This window comes from Mizuhopecten yessoensis, unplaced genomic scaffold (assembly GCF_002113885.1).
Source record: "Mizuhopecten yessoensis strain PY_sf001 unplaced genomic scaffold, ASM211388v2 scaffold9049, whole genome shotgun sequence".
Taxonomy (NCBI): domain Eukaryota; kingdom Metazoa; phylum Mollusca; class Bivalvia; order Pectinida; family Pectinidae; genus Mizuhopecten; species Mizuhopecten yessoensis.
Genome location: NW_018407853.1, coordinates 58,530 through 80,095, shown reverse-complemented (window position 1 = coordinate 80,095; position 21,566 = coordinate 58,530). Strand labels below are relative to the sequence as shown.

The 21,566-nt window shown below is 35.6% G+C and overlaps 2 protein-coding genes across 2 annotated transcripts in view; one reads left to right on the top strand and one right to left on the bottom strand.

The window, feature by feature from the left end:
* LOC110457245 (serine/threonine-protein phosphatase with EF-hands 2-like) overlaps positions 1-3,173 on the top strand; it is a 53,591-nt gene extending 50,418 nt beyond the window's left edge. Inside the window, exons 14-15 of the mRNA XM_021508430.1 lie at positions 968-1,052; positions 2,814-3,173. Of these exons, the coding sequence (XP_021364105.1) occupies positions 968-1,052; positions 2,814-3,151 (423 nt within the window). The 3' untranslated portion in view covers positions 3,152-3,173. The remainder of the gene's footprint in view (positions 1-967; positions 1,053-2,813) is intronic.
* Positions 3,174-10,212: 7,039 nt separating this feature from the next.
* Positions 10,213-20,434, bottom strand: LOC110457210 (G2/mitotic-specific cyclin-A-like). Its single transcript, XM_021508378.1, has 9 exons — positions 20,071-20,434; positions 19,443-19,704; positions 17,506-17,636; positions 16,899-17,122; positions 16,702-16,777; positions 14,559-14,687; positions 14,174-14,290; positions 12,837-12,970; positions 10,213-12,246 (listed from the first exon to the last, which is right to left on the bottom strand). The coding sequence occupies exons 1-9, from the start codon at positions 20,218-20,220 to the stop codon at positions 12,189-12,191; spliced, it is 1,281 nt and encodes a 426-aa protein (XP_021364053.1). The 5' UTR covers positions 20,221-20,434; the 3' UTR covers positions 10,213-12,188.
* Positions 20,435-21,566: the final 1,132 nt, after the last annotated feature.

Here is a 21,566-nt window from a genome sequence, read left to right as displayed (position 1 = left end):
CAGGAGATGCACTGTCAGGCATACAGCAGGGCCCTTGCTGACCTGTCAGCATTCTAGTTATCTATACAGGTCACATTTATCTATAAAGGTCAACCTTACAGTTGTGGTCGTAACTTCTTTAAGATGACACATTTGTCTATAGAGATCACAACTTTGTATAAAGGATACATTTATCTATAGAGGTCACATTTATCTTTAGAGGTCATAATCATTTATAGAGGTCACATTTATTTGTAGAGGTTATTATACAATTGTGGACTTCAGGTGAGGTCTATCCCTGATTTACGAACCTTGTCTGAAAACAATATTCACAGCAGCCGAAGGCCGAGGTGAATATTTTTCAAACCAGGTCCGTAAATGTGGGATATACCAAGACTGAAGTCCACAATCGTTTTTTTATATGAAATTTTTACAATGAGATTGATAATTTTTCAAGCCATAAACACATGGATGGCATGGACCATTTTGGAATCACAGAGTGAAGGACTTCAAATACAAAATAGCATACACACAAATTTGATTTCAGATTCAATTCATGTGATATTAAATTTCAAGTAAATATTATTTGCACAGTCGTCATCATCAATATTCACATAGTTAAGAATTTGATGATATAATTCATTTTTAGTTGAATTCAGAATTACAGACTGACTGGGAAATTACCTAGGTCTATTCATAGGTCGAGGTCTGTAACACTTTTCTATTAATAGAACGAGGTCTGTAACATATTTACAGACTCGTCACATGACGTCACTCCTCCAATCAGGGCTGGGAATTAGCACCAGTCATATAATAAACTTATCTTTAGAGGTCATTACTATACATAGGGGTCTCACCAACATATAGAGGTCACAACTGGATGTTAAGATCACAGCTAAATCTGGACAAAACTATCTTTAGGAGTTGATATTTGCCCTCTATTCACTTTACTACCATGGTTATAAACATGTGTGAACACCTGTTGTAGAGTGGACACAGCATCACAGAGCTCCTGTACAGAAACAAGGATAGCCTGGAGACCATCTTCAGGATCTTTGACAAAGACAATTCAGGTAAGAGTAAACACCTGGATATCAGATTTTAACCCCCACTCCGAATACAGGGGACCAGGTATAACTAACTACCAGTACAGGTCACCTATAAATCTGTCTCACAGGTTTCCATAAATTTAAATCTATGTATAAATTAAATCATTATGTTATGTTAAGCGAACAATGTGCTTATTTTGAAATTTAAAAATTAGAAATTAGAAATTGATCTTCTGAAGGTGAAAACATGTCATTCCTGATTTCAGATGGATTAATTAATTTTAGCTCTGTATCAATCGTGGTGAGGTCTCTGTTGTCAGTCTGTCAACTATTTTTTCGTTAAACTACTATAAAATGTAGTATAAAACAGCTATAAAGTAAATTTTGCCAAAGGTCTGGATCATTGTGTGGCCAAGATGACTAAATATTTAATAAGGGAAATAAAGGTAAATTTTCAAAATCCTTCTTTTGCAGAAATAATGGGAATTTGTCCTTGAAAATCCCTTTATCAAGTGGTCTAACTTTTGTATGAACAAATGGTGTTTCTCAATAGAAATGAAGTAGAGGTAAATCCCTTAAATACCTCTTCTACTAAGAATAAAGGGATATTTTTCAAAATTCACTCATTTTTTTTTTTTTTTAATTTACTCCTGAGTATCCTGAGTCAATGGGACCCAATGTTTTTAGGTGAAGGAATCAGGTCCCTGTTGGGGTCACTCAGGACTTAGCCACTTAGTAATAACAGTTAAGAACCCCACTCTATAGCCATACAATGGCTGAGCATGAAGAGAAGAATGCTTTCATGCTACTATAATTGCTAAAGGTACCCTGCTGGCCCCTGAGGACAAAGTTCTTAGGTCTTACCTGGAAAAAGATGAGGTCTCCACTATGTAATCATTGACATAATTTCTGGGTATGAAGAGACAAATGCACTAATGCTACAATGATAGGTTCTGAGGTCCATCCCTGCCCTTGGAGACTTGATCCATTGGTGATTTCGTGAAAATGGTTGAGATTCACACCCAACATACACAATTGCTGGGCATGAGGAGGTGAATACAATCATTCTTTAGAATTAGTCTTTGGGCTGGCCATGTCCTTGGTGACTTAGTCCCTGAGAAATAACATGCAAATGTTTGAAATATCCACCTTATAACCAAATATGAGCTTGCTGAGTATGAAAAGGCAAACACATAATAATGCTACCAGAATTAGATCAGGGGTCTAGGAATGCTCTGGAGAAGCAGCCCCTTGGTCATAACATGGAACATGTAGCTCCTCAGAGGAGCTGTGCACTGAATGGATAAATTTGGGTGTTTATATATTTGATGACTGAAGCTTTTCTTGATAGTTGAAATTTAAATATTTAGGTGAGTGATACAGTCCCTTTGGGCCTCTTTGTTTAAATGGAAAGATTTACATTTCATTTTACCCTCAAAGAAAAAAAAGAAAAAAATATAATGAAAGCAAGTTTGGTTTGGTTTGTTTGTGTTTACCTCCTATTAACAGCTATGGTCATTTAAGGTCGTGCCATGTTTAGATAGTGGAGGAAAGCCAGAGTTCTCAGAGAAAAACCACCGTCCAATGGCCAGTTCCTGGCAACTGCCCCATGTAGGTCTCAAACCCGCGACCCAATGGTGGAGGGCTAGTTGTAGCAGAATGTCAGATGCCTTAACCACTTTGCCACAACGGCCCCTTATGAAATGAAAGCAAGACAATTAATACTGTGGTATTCCTGACAAAGTTTCTTGTTTAATAACTCATGTTTGCTCTGTTCATTACTAGGTACAATTTCCATGGAGGAGTTTGAGGAAGCCCTCAGTGTGATGATTAATACCCAGGATATATCCATATCACACGACCAAATCATAGACATTGCACATAGCCTGGACTTAAACAAGGACGGTTTCATTGACTTTAATGAGTTTTTAGAAGCTTTCCGGATTGTTGACCCATACGGGAAGGATGAATCTAAGTGTATGATGTCTGGTGACTCTGAGACCGATTCTGTAGGAAGTGATGAAAGTGAACGTAATACACCAAGCAGGAAGGTTGATGAACTCAAAACACGGAAAATATCTAAACTCTGTGACATTCAGGAATCTGAGATATCAGAGGCATAATATCAGTGACATCTGCCACGTGGCAAGCCCTGAGGCATAACATCCAAAACCTGGAGACTTTCTTGCTGTAATCAGACATCCAGAAACAGGAGATGTCCCAGGGGTATTTGACGACCAGGAACTGGAGGTCTCTAAGGTGTAATTTAACATTCAGGAACTGAAGGTCTCTGAGGTGTAATTTAACATCCAGGAACTGGAGGTCTCTGAAATGTAATTTAACATCCAGAAACTTGAGGTCTCTGAGGTGTAATTTAACATCCAGGAACTTGAGGTCTCTGAGATGAAATTTAACATCTAGAAACTTGAGGTCTCTGAGATGTAATTTAACATCCAGAAACTTGAGGTATCTGAGGTGTAATTTAACATCCAGGAACTGGAGGTCTCTGAGGTGTAATTTAGCATCCAGGAACTGGAGGTCTTTGAGGTGTTATCTGACTTCCAGGAACTGGAGGTCTCTGAGGTGTTATCTGACTTCCAGGAACTGGAGGTCTCCAAGGTGTTATCTGACTTCCAGGAACTGGAGGTCTCCAAGGTGTTATCTGACATCCAGGAAGTGGGGGTCTCTAAGGTGTTATCTGATATCCAGGAACTGGAGGTCTCTAAGGTGTAATCTGATATCCAGGGATTGTGGATCTCCAAGGTGTGATTTGACATCCAGGGATTGTGGATTTCCAAGGTGTAATTTGACATCCAGGGATTGTGGATTTCCAAGGTGTAATTTGACATCCAGGAACTCAAGATATCTGATGTCAGCAACTTGAGATTTCTGAAACGGAGTCTCATCAATAACTGAGAGAATATTTTTGTACTTGATTGTAGTTATACATCAATTCATTTAGCAAAAATATGTTTTTATTGCTTAAAGTCATGTTAAAAAGACAAAAATGTGTACCCATGCTTTTTCTTAAAATGTTAGTTGCCCCTGGTAAAGCTTTCAGTTTTGTATGTATATGTGTGCGAAATGGCACTAAGTGAAAATATTTGTCATTTTTGTGTCGCCTGATGCCAGGTGACATTGTGATAATTCTGTCTGTATTGTCATCTGCACAAATGGTTTCCAAGCAATAAGTCTTCAAGAAATGCTTAGAGTTTATGAAATTTTACCTTCTTATTATATAAAATAACCATTGGAACCCAATCTGAAAATTAACCTGGCTACAAGCAGCTTTCTGAAATTTTGTGAAGTCTGATGGTTTTCAAGTGATAACCTTGAAGGGAATGCTTAGATTTTCATTTAACTTTATGCACATTTACAGTTTCAATTTCCCTCTCAAATTTGATTTCACTTATAACTGTGTATCATCATGGCCAGCCACCAGCTGCCATCTTGGATTTATGAAAATTATCATGATTTCTGTGCAATAACTTTTGAAAGAGTGCTTTGAATTTTATGAAATTTTCTTCATATACCAAACTATAGCATTAATTACCAACTCAACTTTGGATCCAAAATTCAATATGGCTACCAGTCGCCATCTTGGATTTCCTACAGATATGATTAAAGTCTATATCGTTTGACATTTGATGTTATCAGGTTTTCATGAAACTTACCATAAGTAGATACTCACAAAGTTTCATGCTTAGCAAATTTAATGGAAATTTAATGGGGCTGCTGTGATCTGATTGGCTGATGGTTTCTAGATGATGTATTTTTAAGGAATGATCAGACTGTGATAAATCTAGTACATGTATATGCTATTATCAACGTCCTTCGCTCTTGCTTGATGCATAGCCAAATTCACAAATATGAAATGAGGCTGCTGCAATCTGAACTTTGTACATCAGTAAATGTAATTGATTTCTTTCCACCATCATGGATTAATTGCAACCAGTCATCATTTCATTTAAACCTGGGTAGGCGACACATCACTGGAATTCTTGTTGATAATAAGGATAAGAGCTGCATCATCTTGCTGATATAAAATGATAAACAACCATTATGCTCACTCAGTCATAGCTTGACAAAGGGACCAGTCCGACTTGAAACGTTGCAAGTTGCAACATGTTTAATATGTACATTGTTTGTGTATAAAGTAAAACTTTTATATTACATATTTCCAAACTGATGAATCTTATTGAAGATGAAAAAATATCTCTTGCAAGTTACAATTACAGTTTTAGCATAAACCCCTGCATCCTTGCTAATGCAGGGGTTATGCTCACTTACAGTAGCCTAACCGAAAATGGTGCTCACTTACAGTAGCCTAACCGAAAATGGTGCTCACTTACAGTAGCCTAACCGAAAATGGTGCTCACTAATACAGTAGCCTAACCGAAAATGGTGCTCACTTACAGTAGCCTAACCGAAAATGGTGCTCACTTACAGTAGCCTAACCGAAAATGGACTGGCTTTGAAGTTGGTGTAACTCTTCTTTATTCATCAAAGGAAAGGTATCAGCCTAGCATTGGTCAGACTTTTTTTTACCCGTGACCAATCAAATACCTAGCACTGTGTCCTGAATTAACATGCTCTGACAAATTACGGGTCCAGAGAGTGTGAGCATAACCCCTGGAGTGTCAAGGATGAAATCCCTGGAACTTTATGCACATTACAAGAAAAAAGTGTAAATGTGCAGTCTATTTTTTGAATAAAATTTGCATTTAGGTGTCTGTTTAGGGTTCCCGACCGACCCTAGCTTTTTACCCTCGACCCAAAACTTTTTGATGAAAAAACAAAGAACAAAAAATTAAAATAAAAAATGTCATCATATGGAGCACAATTTGCCGCCAAATGAACCTTGTTTATGTAATTCTTTGTTTTACATACAATAGTAGTGTCATAATCACATGACCAAAAATATACAAAAACAAAAAACCAAAAAAAAACCGACCTACTTACCCTAGTTTTTTGGCCCATGCAACCCTAAACAGATTTTTTAAAAAAAATTGGCCTTATCAGTATGAATGAGATGTGCAACATTATTTTTTCTTACTCAGTTCAGGTTGAGACATGGTTTCTGATTGGATGAGAGGTTTAATATCATCAGTATCTATGAAGATGTATTTTGGGCTTTGTTTCTGGTTAGATGAGACATGTGATATTTTCAGTATTTATCAAGTCCCAGTCAAGTTCTGGTTTCTAATGGATGAGACATACAATATTTTCAACCCAGTAGGGACCTGGTCTCTGATTGGACGAGACCAACATTTTCAGTATTATCATGTCCTGGTGGGGGCCTGGGTGCTAATTGGATGAGATGAGTGACAGTTTCAGTATTTATCAAATCCCAATAGGATACTAGGTGCTAAATGTTCAGAATCAGTGTTATTTTATATCATACACTGTTTTAATAGTTCTTTGGCATTCAAATCAAACTTTGTCCTTAAACAACTCTTGTTAACGCTATTTCTCGGAAAGTGCTGTAGGAATCTTTCTTCAATTTTACACTCAAGTTTCCGATGATCCCAAGTAATGCATATCAAATTTTGGGACTGATTTGAAATTTGGGAGTTAAAAGTTTGTTTGCGCTATTTCTCAGATAGTTGTGGAGGGATGATTTTTTTCAAATTTTACATGTAGTTTGTTTCTCCATGGTCACTACTTCTGCATATTGATTTTTGGGACTAATCCCAACAACCGGATGGCCACCAGACAGCCATCTTGGATTTTGACAGTTCAATTATATTATCACTATTTCTCAAGAGGTACGCATGCTTAACAAATCTTTTTAAAATTTCAATGTTGATTCTAAATTGTGCATATTTCATTTTTAGGCAGATCAGAAAAACAAAAAGGTCGTCAGGTGACCATCTTGGATTTTTCACAGTTTGTTATCGCTATTTCCAAAGTACTTCAGACAGATCTTTCTCAAATATTTGTTCTCCTTATTACACACAAGTACTGTGCTAGTAAATAGCTTTGAAAGAATGTTATACACATCAGTAGGAGGTTTTGATCAAAAGTTACAAGATACATTTACTGTTTACATGACTTTATCCAAGATAAAGGAAAACAAGATTTACATAAAACCTATGAAGATGTTACAAAGGTGGGTGCCAAGATCCCTCTTGGATCTGTTTTTTTAGCATTGGAATGTTACTGAACATGACAGTCTTCCAAAGTTTTGATTGTGAACCTAGAAGTCTTAATACAAGACACAAATTAACTGGACATTATCTGAGGGAAATAATTGCTTGAGCAATATTTCCTTTCAAAAATATTTTAATTTCTATATATAGTTCAGGTGACCTTCACCTCCGACTGGCAGTTCTCTGAAAGCAAGCCTGTAAACATTCTGTAGTATTTATTATTCAAAGGGAAATGAGGCACTAGACTGGTTGGTGAAAACCCCTTTTTTTGTTTGCGAGCTTGACCCTGAAATGTATACTGTTTGATATATATTAGTGCTGAACATTGGTATGAACTTTCTACAAATGAAAGTATATGTAATAGAACTTATATCATGATGTTAAATGTCATCTTCAAAATCCTTGGGTTGACCTCTTTACCTATGTTTATACCCTCCACAGAGAATGTACAAGAATGTAACCCCTGGAATTTCCAGGATGTGAGATGACTGACTAAATGTACCGAGATGTTCTGTAAGAACAGGTGGAATGAGTACTTAAAATATTTTTCACAATTGTGTCAGAAAGACTTAAAAATAAAATTATTCAACCTTCAAATATTGTTCATTTCATTTAATGATCATTTGAACTAGAAAAACAGGTCAAAAGATCAGACATTCAGATTCTGAGATCAAGACTGTACCCCTCATATTCTATTTTTAGTAACAGCGACTTGATCCTAGATTTTTTTTTAAATCATGTTGCAAATCCACATATCACGGTGTATCACCACGTCAAGATTAAAAAAGATCATACATTTCGATTCAGAGATAAGGACCTTACCACCCCACTCCCCCTATATTCAGCATCTACTCCATGAATTCACAAGACAAACTTTAGCTACATTATTGAAAGGATGTTCCATGTAAAACATCGGAAAAGACAACTCCACTTGCTGTATTTGCGCCTAGTCACTCCAAGGAGGTTGTAACTGTATAGTGATGTTCCCTGGCAGAATCTGACATTAGGAAAATGTTCCCCTGCAGAATCTGTAATGACATTATATTTAGTCCAGTTTGTTACTTTATTGTTAAAGTAAACAAAAGCACCGCAAACGGAAGCACAATACGCCCGTCAGACCCTCGGAAGGGGATCGATATATTGGAAGCAGTTAGCGATATTTGATGTTTGGTTTTAAGTACCATACTAAATTTGAAAGGAATTAAATTGTAAACAAATAATTCAAAAGCGCTTGCATTTTCGAAGGAATACCATTATTTGGCAATGAAAAAGGGGCATAACTGTGCCAAAAAGTGTTTAAATGTCATGATTTAAGAACTTGTTCAAAGCATTCAGGTAATTGACAAAAATAAAATAATTGTTCGAGTTACTGTATAAACAATGAAAAGTTAACGGCAAACATTAAGTAGTGTTGCTATGTAAAGTGTGATACGCCAAAACTCGACCGAAAAACCTGTAATAATTTATGTTGAACATTATTGCTTCTTGCATTACTGTATAAAATTTGAAATGAAATGATTTAAAAAAAAAAAAAAAAAGTTTTTGCATTTATTACACAATGCCCTTATTTGGCAATGAAATAAGGACAAAACCTTGCCAAATTGCATTTAAAGTTCAAGATAATTATGTTCATGAATGAAAACAGGAGAGCAATGACGACAAGTAAAAGTTAACGGACGGATGGACAGCTAGCACATACCATAATACGACTGGCATATAAAAAGAACTGTTGACCTTAAGCTTGCTGTCCCAAGTTTTATAACAAACCTTCGTCAGAGATGTTTTGATTACATGTACTTGAACATTTTGACCAAAAGTATGTCCCTTTTGTCACTTGATATATTGGGTCGAGCATCAATTGAAATCAGCAAGGATTTGAGCTAATTTTCATACTTCAAATATCGCTGGATTACTAGCGCATATTATTTTTCCGAGTTTGTACACATTTCTACCAAACTTGTGCTTTCAAGTGCAATTCAATTGTGTTCCCCATTTAATTTTGATTGGTTCCACCGTTTTTCTGGTAGTAGCCAAAAACAAAAGATTATATTTCAAAACTTTCACTGCATTATATTTACATTCTGTATGCTTAGACCCATTGGCAAAAATTACATTCATAAATGCATAACACAGGTGTTCATAGAATCTCAGCACGTGGGAACTGATAGTAACCTGACCACACTACGTAGTAATACACTACAAAAACTACTCACTCGGAACGACCGACCTAGATGCTTAATTCTTACATCTTAAAATAATATTGAACTGTGCTTTGTGAAATATCCACGTATTCACGTGTCCTGTGATACAAATAAACTTGAATATGGAACTACATTTTGTTGTGTTATTGTTGTTGACGGTTGCTAAGATCTCTCACATTTCCCCGCGAAAAAACACTGTTCTCGCCACTGCGTTGCACCCGTGTATAAGCAGGAACAAACCCTGTTTATTNCATAACAACAATGGGTTTTTGGACATATTTTACATGAATCGCTAACGCGATTCATTCAATATGTCCATAAACCCATTGTTGTTATGACCTCATAAATGTTGAAAAAATAAAAATCATTCCTTAAGCATTTGGATATTTTGTCAATAGACTTCATGTAGTATCACATGGTTCATCTTTTCTTCAAACCAGTTTACTTAAAAGGCAAAATGTTGGTGCCAAATGCAATTAAAGTCACTACATTAAGACTTGCCAGGCCAGTGATAATTTTACATAAATGTTTCACATTTATAGTGTTGGAATCAAATTTTCAAAGTCGTCTCCCCCCATCCAATTCTGTGCCAAAACAGAGCGTTACAACCTCAAGTTGTTTTGTAGTGCAGAGTTAATTCAAATGATAGTGACATTAAAATCATTGGTCAAGGCCCATCTTCTCAAAGAAAGCATTGGTCAAGGCCCATCTTTTCAAAGAAAGCAGAGTTAATTGATAAGGTGACCAGTGATCAACAAAGTTGAGCCCAAAGCACGTGTACCAGTCAGCCGAGCTTTTGAAATAAGGACAAAGAGCAAGTTTTAATTTTAATTAAAAAGTTTTATATGTAAAATTCAATATCTACACGCCATTACAATTTAAATATATAATAATCATGATGCAATCGGAACACAAAGTCATTTATAAGATGGGAATGTGCTGCCCTCTGTTCAAATCATGCCACCTCCATAGGGTCCCAATTCATCTGTTGCACCTATGGCTAAAAATATACATCGTTGCACATCTTCACTTTATGCAGTTATACTAAAAGACATTCATCCCAATCAAATCATTCATAAAATTAACTTAACACAATTATACATCATTTGTTTGAATGTTGAGACATTAACAAACACACACATGATCATTTCAGTAACACCCTCAGAAGACAGAATAAGACAACAGTAAAAGTTTGTACAGAGAGCAACACTATGTACAGAGGTGCAAACAGAATGGCAGAAAGGAGGTATTCATAAATAAAAGTAGCTGTGGACAATCACACTATATTTCTATGGGTAAAAAAATGACTTCTAATGAATAGTGAGGCAATCGTTGGGACTCGTTTACGACCTTATACACATTGATACTCCGTTCCCAATGATATTAGGCATGTTAACAGCAGTTCTATGGTTTTACACAAAAATAGACACACTTGTCAGAATGATAGCTTAATTACTTATATCATCAAAGTCAACGTCAAATTATTTTTAAAAAAGTGCTGAATGTAACAATAAAATACACATGTAGGTACTGAATTCTGAATAAAGATATCCAAAGGTTGAACCACTAGTCTACTGTGTTTTTGAACACCAACAGTAATTGAGAACTTATTTTGAGAACTTTGAAAATGTGTTTTCTTGCTTTGCTCGACAAACAGACATTTCAAAAGCTCGCGAAATTAGTGTTCAATTACTGTTTTTGCTCAAAACAAACTTAGCATTTATTCAGATGATTCTATATTACTTGTAAAATATTTGCTAAATTGATATGTTTAAAATGTATTCAAATATCTTCTGAACATGTCAAGTGACTATCTGATCTTTTTTTTAATTTAGAAAACTGCAAAAATACCTCCCCTAGGTGATACACTTCCACTGGGAGACACAGTTTGTCAATTTATCTAGCATGCAGTGAAGTAAATGAATAATTCCTAAAGTAATCAGAAAAGACATTGGGCTATATATTCTTTCAAATGGAAATATTCTAGTACTGCCGAAGGAAATAGTATGTTTGAATCCTTTATGCAATGAAATTAAAAAATAAAAATCATAAAATAGCACCATCCAAATGAGAAAACAAACTCATTATTTTGTTCATGATTCTTTGAAATGAAATGAAAAAAAATTGCAATGATTGAAGAGGAAACATTTCATTAGTTACAAAAACCAACCATAAAGAAATGTCCTCCAACAAATTTCTCACTGTAATCATTCAATGCACAATTTAATCAACATGCCTTTAAAATTAATTTCTGTAATGTATAAAACTTCAAAAGTTCTCATTTCATTTATGACAAAAAATATATTGGATTGTATAAAAGTCGAGATGATAAAAAATGGTCGTCATTAAAATCAAATGCGTTTTAAAATAATATCACTAGAAACGAAGATTTCAAGACACTAATGATCAGATACCAATGAAAACATGTAGTTGAAGTAAAATGAAGTTTGTATTGCACCTAGGACTAAAACACAAATAGCTGCTATTTCCTCTCTTCAATGCGTGGATGGAAGGAACTCAAAATAAATCAGTTCATGGTAACACTCCTGTGCTGCAGAAAGACCAGAAGCATACACAACTCATCAAAACTTTATTCCAAACCACATCCTCTCTCCCTTGAACACAATTGGTAGTTGATCCGGCTGGTTGTACGGGCACGTCAAATGGATCGACAGGCCGCAGCAATGAAAGAACTTGGTATGACGTACTCCTGTGTGGGCCACATGCAGGGAAGTGCAAAGCCCCCTGGGTTGGGACTGGGGACTTCCCCTCTACAGCTCCAGGATTTCCGACTCCTGTCACTTGGTCTATAAGGACAGCTGAGCAGGAGGTGGGTACTTGCTGAAGTTGGACACTTCATGATGTCTGCAAGAAAATTTTAAGATTAATAGTTATGGGGAAAACCCAAGTTCTTTACAAATTTATCAACCATGTACATGTACAAGGATATCAAACAGACAAATCACAAAATTATTGCACAACTAAGAAAACGTTACAAAATGTTGTGGAATTAAAAAAAGTATCCATGTAATATTGGTGGAAACTAGCACCTTTTTAAATCTTTGCTACAAGTCAGGGATGTTCAATTTCATATTTAGATGCAACTTTAAAATTAATTTTTATACCGTGAATTGTTATTTTTCATTTCACTCTTGACAAAAATGTGCTATTCTTGGGCATCGGACTGAGGATTGTACTTTACAAGTAGCTCGTCGGATCAAATGATTTACAGGATTTCAGTGATTTTTCAACCTAAATTTTACAACAGCCTGTTCCTACATTAATTCGGAAAATACAGCATTATTGTTATTGAAATTTGGAAGATATTCCTGTCTGATGTTTTCTTCATTATGGGAAAATGAAGCACTTTTTAGACAGGAAAAGCAGCCTGCATTCAGCTGTTAAACTGAAAGAAAATCACTGAATAACATACAAAAACTTAGTTAATTACTCACTTGGTGTGTTTGTACTTCTCCACGACGGCCTGTTGTGGGTGTTTTGTTGCATTGCAATAAGTGTTGTACAGATCCTGTAGACATTCCACCATATGACACAACTCGTATCCTGTCAACTTGACCATACTAGCAGGCTGTAAATATCAACACACGGGTACAATCATAACATACTTTACACACCAGATTGGGTCTTAAAAAATAGTTTATTTTATTTTACAGTGCAAAAATCTTCGAACAAATTTATCTTCGCATATAAGGGTGTATATAAATTTTGTTTGGTTGATTGCTCAGTTTCTATTAATTACATTGTACATCACTGAATTTTGTAGACATAAATGAATTTCAATGACTTCCAACTTTATAGTACATGCAGATGAACATACAATGTAATGAAACCACTCTTCTGACACAAATTAAAAACCATCCAGTGGTATTAAATGTTTAAATCGAAATATTGTATGAAAATAATTGAATTAATCATGGTAAAGGTTTTGAATTATCCAATATTGTTTTCATTTCTACACCTCACATATTTCAGAACTGAAGAGTAATGATAACTAATGAAAAGTTGAAGTTGTATATCAACGACTCGACTCAACAATATTTGATATAATATAAATATTAGAGCTCGCATGTTTATAGCAACCACCTATCTTATCATTTTCTACTACAACTCTTGAGCGTACTACTGCTCTGAGCGTTATAACTTGAGCAAGTTTGACTGTACCTTGCACATATGAATTCATAAAGGAGGTATTTCATTGATCCACCCATTTCACCAATGCCATCTCGTTCTTTTCTATACTTTCCAAATTTCCCCCACCCTAATGATGCCAAACAAATTCGTTTTTGTTGTCTCCCTAAATCAGTTGTCACAGAATTCCATGTTTGGATATAGCGTTGTGCTCTGGCCCCCACACCAGGCATCTGTCAAAACATCCGATGTTGGGGCCAGAGGAAACGCAATGTACCAGCTTGTTTTAAGTTTTATCAAATATTCTCATCAGTCTAGAAATAAAGTCCATACAGTTATTGCACAAATGTGATCTTTGACCTCGACCGCAGATACATTTGGTCATCTTGTAAAGGTTCATACTCAATGCGACATCCAGATCTAGATGCATCAAACAATTGCCAGCTGTAACGAGTGACTGCTTTATTTAATAACGCTCGAGCTCGGTGTGTGTAAAACATACAAGATATGCAAGTGTAATAAGAGAAGCATTTAACTTTATCTAAATCAGCTTTTGAGAAAAAATTACTGCACATCAGATGAACCCCAAACACAAGATTTCTTGTAACATTCCTTTCAGATCACTGAATTTGTAGCAACTTACCCATGGTTGGTCATCTCCCATTGAGTAGCAGGCTAGACAGGTGGCCGCTGCAGACAGTAGACTAGGGTTGTACTTCAGGAAGGTTTCACACTCCACTAAGCTCAGCTCTATCAGCAGCTACACACAAATTCACAACTTTGCAATAGTGTTTTCAAACAATTGTATTAAACACAGATGCAGTGATATATAATTTCATTGGTTAATATACTGACAGTTTCGGGTTTAGGAACCCTTTTCTGAAACAAACACTATAAAACACTGTACATACTACGGACAACTCCATGTAACTTTTGAATGATGTTTTGATTTAGAGACAATTTGTTCACAAACATGCTTAGAATAGATATAAAATATCTGCCGTTTCTCAGAATCTAACATAACTTACCATTGCGAGTGATTTGGTCTTGTCATCACATTCAGCTTGCTTAAGGAAATGGTCACAAAACCAGTTAGCAGTTGGAGGAGAGATGTCAAACTTGAGTACCTTCAGGATAAGATGTTCCATCCTCAGCACCTTCAAAACACAATTTCAACAGTGAACAGATGTTGCTAAATTTTTGTTTTAAAACAATCATGAACAATGAGATGACGCCATATAATATCAGTGTTCTAACAAAATTCTAAAATAGTCGGATAAAAGGTTGGCAATTTTTGTAAAATATAGCGAACTCTGCTTTAAAAGAATGAATACTTGGAGAATAAAACTTTTGTAATATCAGGGTTCTCGGTAAATAAACCTATTTAAAATGATGAAATCATCAAGGCTAATGGTATCTCTCACTTCATACTGTTAAGTGTTATCTTTTTTCTCTTCCAACCTTTGTAAAGGGAAGCACCCTTAATCAAAGCTTGTCAGTAGGTTTACCATGAACACAATGTGTCAGAATTCTGCAGTACTTAAACGGGCTGGTCGGGGGAAAAATGTCATATTTGCTAAAATGGCATACACATGTTTAAAATATATTCTTATGAAACATACAGATTCAAATTTTGCTGAAATTCACTCCCTAAGAGTAAAAATTATAATTATATTAAAGAAATCCTAAATCGTCACATGACAGTCTAAAACTCTCAATTGACCCAGATCAGTGATGCAATTTTACCGCATGCGTGTCATCAACAAAGCCAAATGTAAACATTGCGGCAAAAGAAAAAGATGCATGCTAAAGTCATGACAGGCACGAGGTATCAATACCGTTATATATATAACAACATATAGGTAGGAATACTACACTTGCATCATACATGACCTTTGAAAACAATTATTTACGTATAGTATTGCTGTCTTGTCCGACATGGCTGATAGACGGTGCGTTATCTTCACTGCCTCACTTTCGAAACAACCATGTGACATATATAAATAGATCTGCGCTAAATTTACGCGGGGCTTCCGAGATTTCAGTGGTCAAAACTGGACCGATTCCCAGCAGAACTCGCCCATCATATTGCTGTGGTATAACTTTTGTAAGGCCAGAGAACGAATTTAGACCCATTTATTTTGTAATTTTCCCCCCGACCAGCCCCTTTAATGATTTTAGAAATGGCTGATAACAGTGTATCTGACCTGTCTTTAATAATTTGAGCTAGCAATCCATAATAAACTTTTACAGACAACCTTTTGTCTCTCTGTCGAGTAGTGCTGGGAATCGGTCCAATTTTGAAGATCGATTATCGGACATTCAAGTTTGATAATCGATTATCAGTTGAAATAAGTGCCAAAAAGAATACATCTAATAAATTGACATTTTGTCCAATCATTTAAAAATATTGATATAACTACGTGTTATTTTTCTAATAGCTTAATCTTAGAGAAGTTCATATGAGAAAACGTAGCTCAGAATTTGACAATGACCGTTTCATTATCGTTTGAGAAGTGAACATACCTCACCTTTCCTAGACAAGTCATGATGATAGCGATTGTAACACAAACAAATAAGGTTATGCATTTTGGGTTAAGTACTTGATATGACATTTATTATTGTGAATTAAGTTAACCCATTTGAAATTGAATCGGTACTATAAAATGTCCCATCATCCCTTTGCTAAAAAACGAAGTGTTTTCATTACGATGGCTGCCATTTGCCGTACTTCCGGATTTCGTCATTTATAAGTTATAAATTTAACCGTACATACAAAACACTGCACTGACCTTGTTTACGTAATGACGCTATAGCTACCATGCTTGAATGACGGCATGATTTAAGCGAAAATCAACAAGAACGGGTGAAAGTGACGTTTACGTTGGATTAAACTTGAAAAGCGACCGCATGTATGCAAGAATTTCAGTTCTTTGTGACAAACCTACAAAGACTTGTCTTCTTTATGACAAAGTTTCAAGATTGATTATCGAATCGACATCATATCAAGCTCGATTTAAATGATGTTTCCGGATTTCGGTACTCCACTAGTGTCGAGAACATGAATTATCAAAGTTCAGATACAATATATTACTAGTATTAGCCCGGCCTATACAGCTACTGTTAAGTATGGACAGGGATTATCATATCAAGTTCAGAGAAATAACCTACTTGTTTCTTTGTGTATGTGTCATCTGTGATGTAAGCGAACTCTCCAACATCTGGGGGGTAGATCTCTTCATATTTCCTGTCAATCAAAAACAGAAAATAAGCAAATGCCAAGCATAAACATTCATACATTAAGTTGTTTTTCTTGATAAAAATAAGTGTTCATAGAAATGAAATGTTTCGGGTCTAGTTTCACTTACGATGCAAGAAACATGCTGGCAGCGCCCACCAACTGAAGCTTGCCCCTCTGAACAGCCATTGTGGACAGAAAGCGGTCTATGTAGTTGATGGCGAGGAATAGTGTCTCACGATGAAGGTTGTACTCTTCGGACACTTCCACAAGCCAATCTACCAGAATACATCTCATAGAAGTTGTGATGTCTTGTTGTTTCTTCATATAGCCAGCCTTTGGTTTATTTTTCAACTAAAAAAAAGACAAAATTATACAATATGGCATCTAATGGAAACAGGCTGTTTATAGTCCAATGTCCTATTGATTCTTGATAGTACATGCCTTTACCGAATGTCAATCCTATTTTTGAAAGTGAGAATCATCTTATCCTCAATTGTAAAAAATAAAAAATAAATCAATCAGATTTTTGGGATTTTTCTTGCAAGACAGAAAAAATTGTCCCAAGTTTTATTTGAAAATGAAATCCGATCCCCAAATTATGTCTCCAAAATATATTGGCAGTTGAATGCATATGGGACCCTACATATATGTTTAATATTATTTCAGCCTAAGGATTTTGTGATTCGCATAATCACGGACCAATGCCATGGAACAACAATTTCCAAAGTACTTACTTCAGCTTCTCGTAAATGTGTGTATATTTCTTCTGCATACTCTGGGACAGTTGTGATGATAGCTTCTCTGTTTAAAGGTTTTTTCTCCTCTTCTGCTACATCATGTGAAATGTCTAGCACCATAGGAGAATCTGAAGCAAAATGCTGGAGTTAAGCATTCTATTTTCAAAAACAAATTACTTTGGAATCAAAAACTTTTTCTAAAAATAAACCACAATGGGTAATTTTGTCAAGAATCGAGAATAATTGCAGATACAGATCATGTTTTATAAACATAACCGAAATCTGTCAAAAGTGTTACCAATTGTACATGTGGTAGCATATGCACGATGTTGGGTCCTTTTCATTTAATATATGGATGGTATTTCTCATAAATGCTAGTTATACATATTGTACTGATGAATTCTTTTCCAGAAAAAGGTATAGTTTCAAATATTTTAGGTCAATTTCTCCATTTTGGAAATATTCATAAAACTACGACAAAAGCTTGAAATATATTTGTGTGTCTGAACATGCTTGTGCAAGGGGACAGACTCATTTTCTTCTTTTATTGAAAATTCAGTGGATAAATAACCAGGACTCGCGCAAGTAATTTAAACAACACTGATGTCAACAATAAGTATTTCCAGTTTTTGCAAGTGTCTGTACCCAAAACGAATCACAGCTTGAATTTTGCAACATTTTGACAATTTTTGTGCTGCAAATGACCAGTACTTTTTATGATATGTGGAATTTGTATGAACTTATTCCTACAGTCCAAATCAAAATGTTGTCCTCGCATGCACCATTTTTCAATGATAACAAATAGATCTGAGTTTGAAATACATCTTCTAATGCTATCTGAACTTATAAGATTAATCATCTCTTGTGATCTTGGCGACCAACATTGTACTATCTTCATTAGTTCTATGTAGTGATGAGTTGATGATCGATTAAAATCGAAAATCGATTGGTTTGCCCTTTCTGATCATCGATTACAAATACCATAGTTGATATCAGTTCATCATTGAAATCCCCTCCTCTTAAAAGTTGTCGCTCCCAAAGACAACTTTTTACAACCCAGGTTTGGGTATTCCCTTGCCAAGCATACACAAAATGCTTAAAACAAGGGTTCAAACCAAGGACGCCCTGAAAATTCAGCTATATAGTTGCCGACTGTCAACCCAGTCCAGTTCTGCTACATTGTACTAACTAAACAGTTGACATATTTATTGATTTTAATATTAAAGTATATTTGCAGAGAATGATCCAATTTAGATACAGTAGTCATGTTGTGTACTACTATACAGGTCCAGTACACTCTGCCGATTGAGCTATATAGCTGTAAAGACCTATAATAGCTCTATTGACCTATCTGAAATAGGTCTTTTGAGCTATTTTCAAGTGATTTTCTTTTTTAAGGAAAACGGAACAAAGTCGCATTTAAAAGAAGATTGTATCATTAAGTTGATAACAAAAGACATTAAATATAAGTATTCTTTTTAAAAAATAATGATGTAAAGAAATCGGAAATTTTACATTTATGAAAAATGAAAATAAACATCTAACTGTATGCTTTTTGTAGTCAACATTACCATTAACCTTATTGTTTTATGCGACTTTGCTTTAATTTAATGAAATTTGAAATCTGAGAAAATATAGCTCAATACAGCTATAATTTATAGGTGTATATAGCTATATAGGTCTTTATAGCTATATAGCTCAATCGGCAGAGTGTACTGGACCTGACTATAGGGAGTACATTTCCACTACCGTATCCCGATGACCACAGCCAGCAGAACCAAGCGTGTCAGGATATTTATGGTGAATATATAGTTTGGCCGATAGAATTAATCAAAACCTGTCTGAACTACAGAACTAGTTCACTATATACAGGAAATTGTACACCGTCACACCTATGTAAATATTACAATATTTGAGTATCCAAAATATCTCACCAATACTTTCATCTATGCAAATAAGAGAGTTGTTTGCTGCTGTGGAAAGAGGATCATGGAGACGGTTTAGAGTTGTAACAGCATCAGACAATTGCACTTTGGTATCAGCACTTGCCACCATATTAGCAGATACTGGCTTAAGTTCTTGTAATGTTTTTCGGTCGTCAACAAATATAGAAAAAGGTTGGACCTCCTGCTTCTGTCCGAAAACCTTTCCTTGCCTTGAAAACGCATTTTCATCTTGAAATGCTTCGGTGCCAGCCTGGTAAACAGAAAAAAATGCTCGATTATCTCAGAAACCAAAACAAAAAGGATTTTGATTCAGCTTATGTAAGCTGTATTTAATGTAACATTTCGTCTTTGTGAGATACAAGCTCCGTGCACAATCTCCGCGTGTTCGCACATTTTCGCATTCAAGCGCCTAATTTCAAACAAAGAAATTTGCGAATTTAGTCAAACACAATAATAAAGTTGACAATCTATTAATTATTTTCCAGAAATGAAATTATGAACGAATATATCCGATAATTGCGCTGCCGCTTGAATTTCAAACATGGACAATGGTGGGTCTTGCTCGGTGGGTCGGATATTGCAATGAACTACGAAGTATAATTTAAATTTAACTTACTTTTGCTGCTCTAAACGGCTGCACTCGGACTTGGTTGGTTATGACACCCAAAGCAGCCCTCTTAGGTGCAATATTTCTGGGTGCATTTTTTACCCGACGTGTTGCTTGGTTCTCAGAGTCTTGATAAGCGTCAAACACGAACGTCGACATTTTGAAGTCGAAATGTCACACTGCCTCCGTTTCAATGAAAATAAAATAATGTTAAAGCACACAACGTTGCCTTCTTGTCTGCAGCTAGATTACACTCCAACAGACATGCAGGCTTAATTGAGGCTTCAGAATCAGTTCTTGTCAAGTCAACTCAAGAAAAGATTTTGAAAGGTGTTTTGCTCAGCTGAGTCAATCTGGATTGAAACGAGGCAAGCCGGTTGAATTCCCCGCTGGTGACGAATTGGACCAATCAGAAGACTTACCTAGTGATCACATGATACACAAGGCAGCATCGAGGCATTATGTTCGGAGTAGTATTTACCTTAGCGCTTTACCACCTATATAGATGGCTATTTTAGAAACAATCCGAATAATCTAAAATTTAGCGGACTTTTCACATTCGCGCGTGAAACCCGGGTAGATAGAAACCAACAAATTCTTCCCTTTCACGCTGTAGGTGATATAGTAATCGATGTAAAAGATAAATAAATCATTACCTAGAAGGGTTAGTCGCACTATGTTTTCAATATCTTATAGTTTTTACCACGGACTTAGGTAGCAATCTAATCTAATACCGTGGTAGCATTAATGGGTTTTTTTACCAAATAATGTGAGTTTTTGGACAATAATTTGAATCGACACTAGTAATCTCTTTTACTGTTTTTTATTTCAATATTTAACAATGCAAGCGCACGTATTATGAGGAAATCTAGAGGTGGAGATATATTATAGTTGACGATATGTTAAATCAGAGACGTATATATTATATATTAGGCCTAATATAAGTCTCTGGTTATATGTTATATACATGTACTTGATGCTTTGAAACTGATAAGTATTGCAGCTGTATGCACATTCACGTTTTTTTTAATCAGGATTTTCATGTTGATGGATCAAATCAACTCCATTGAACTAAGAATATTCGAGATATATATAAATTCATTGTTTATTTGGTTAGTTTAAATTAGCTATACACTCTAAATCTATTAGCAAATGTAAGCCGGTCCAACTGCTTTCATCATACATTCCTTTGATTTTTTTGGCAGTTTAGCTTTAGGCCCTCGCCTTTTAAAGTCCCGCCAAATGTTTTTGTTAATTTATCTATTCCTCGTGAGCCATTAACCGGCTAGTACCGATAAGCATTGGAAAATGATTCGTTTATAAAAGACATATCAGGATTGGGGGGTTGGGTGGGGGCACGGAATTAGATATAATCTAATTCCGTGTTGGGGGGTTGGGTGGGGGCACGGACTTAGATATAATCTAATTCCGTGGTGGGGGTAAAAGACATATCAGGATTGGGGGGTTGGGTGGGGGCACGGACTTCTATATAATCTAATTCCGTG

Excerpts from the sequence above, each read along its gene's own strand:
- LOC110457210 (XM_021508378.1), bottom strand. The coding sequence starts at position 20,220 with ATGTCGACGTTCGTGTTTGACGCTTATCAAGACTCTGAGAACCAAGCA. Across the intron at positions 16,778-16,898 it reads GCCAGCATGTTTCTTGCATC|GAAATATGAAGAGATCTACC; the intron begins GTAAGTGAAACT and ends TTTGATTGACAG. Across the intron at positions 12,247-12,836 it reads GAGAAGTACAAACACACCAA|ACATCATGAAGTGTCCAACT; the intron begins GTGAGTAATTAA and ends ATTTTCTTGCAG.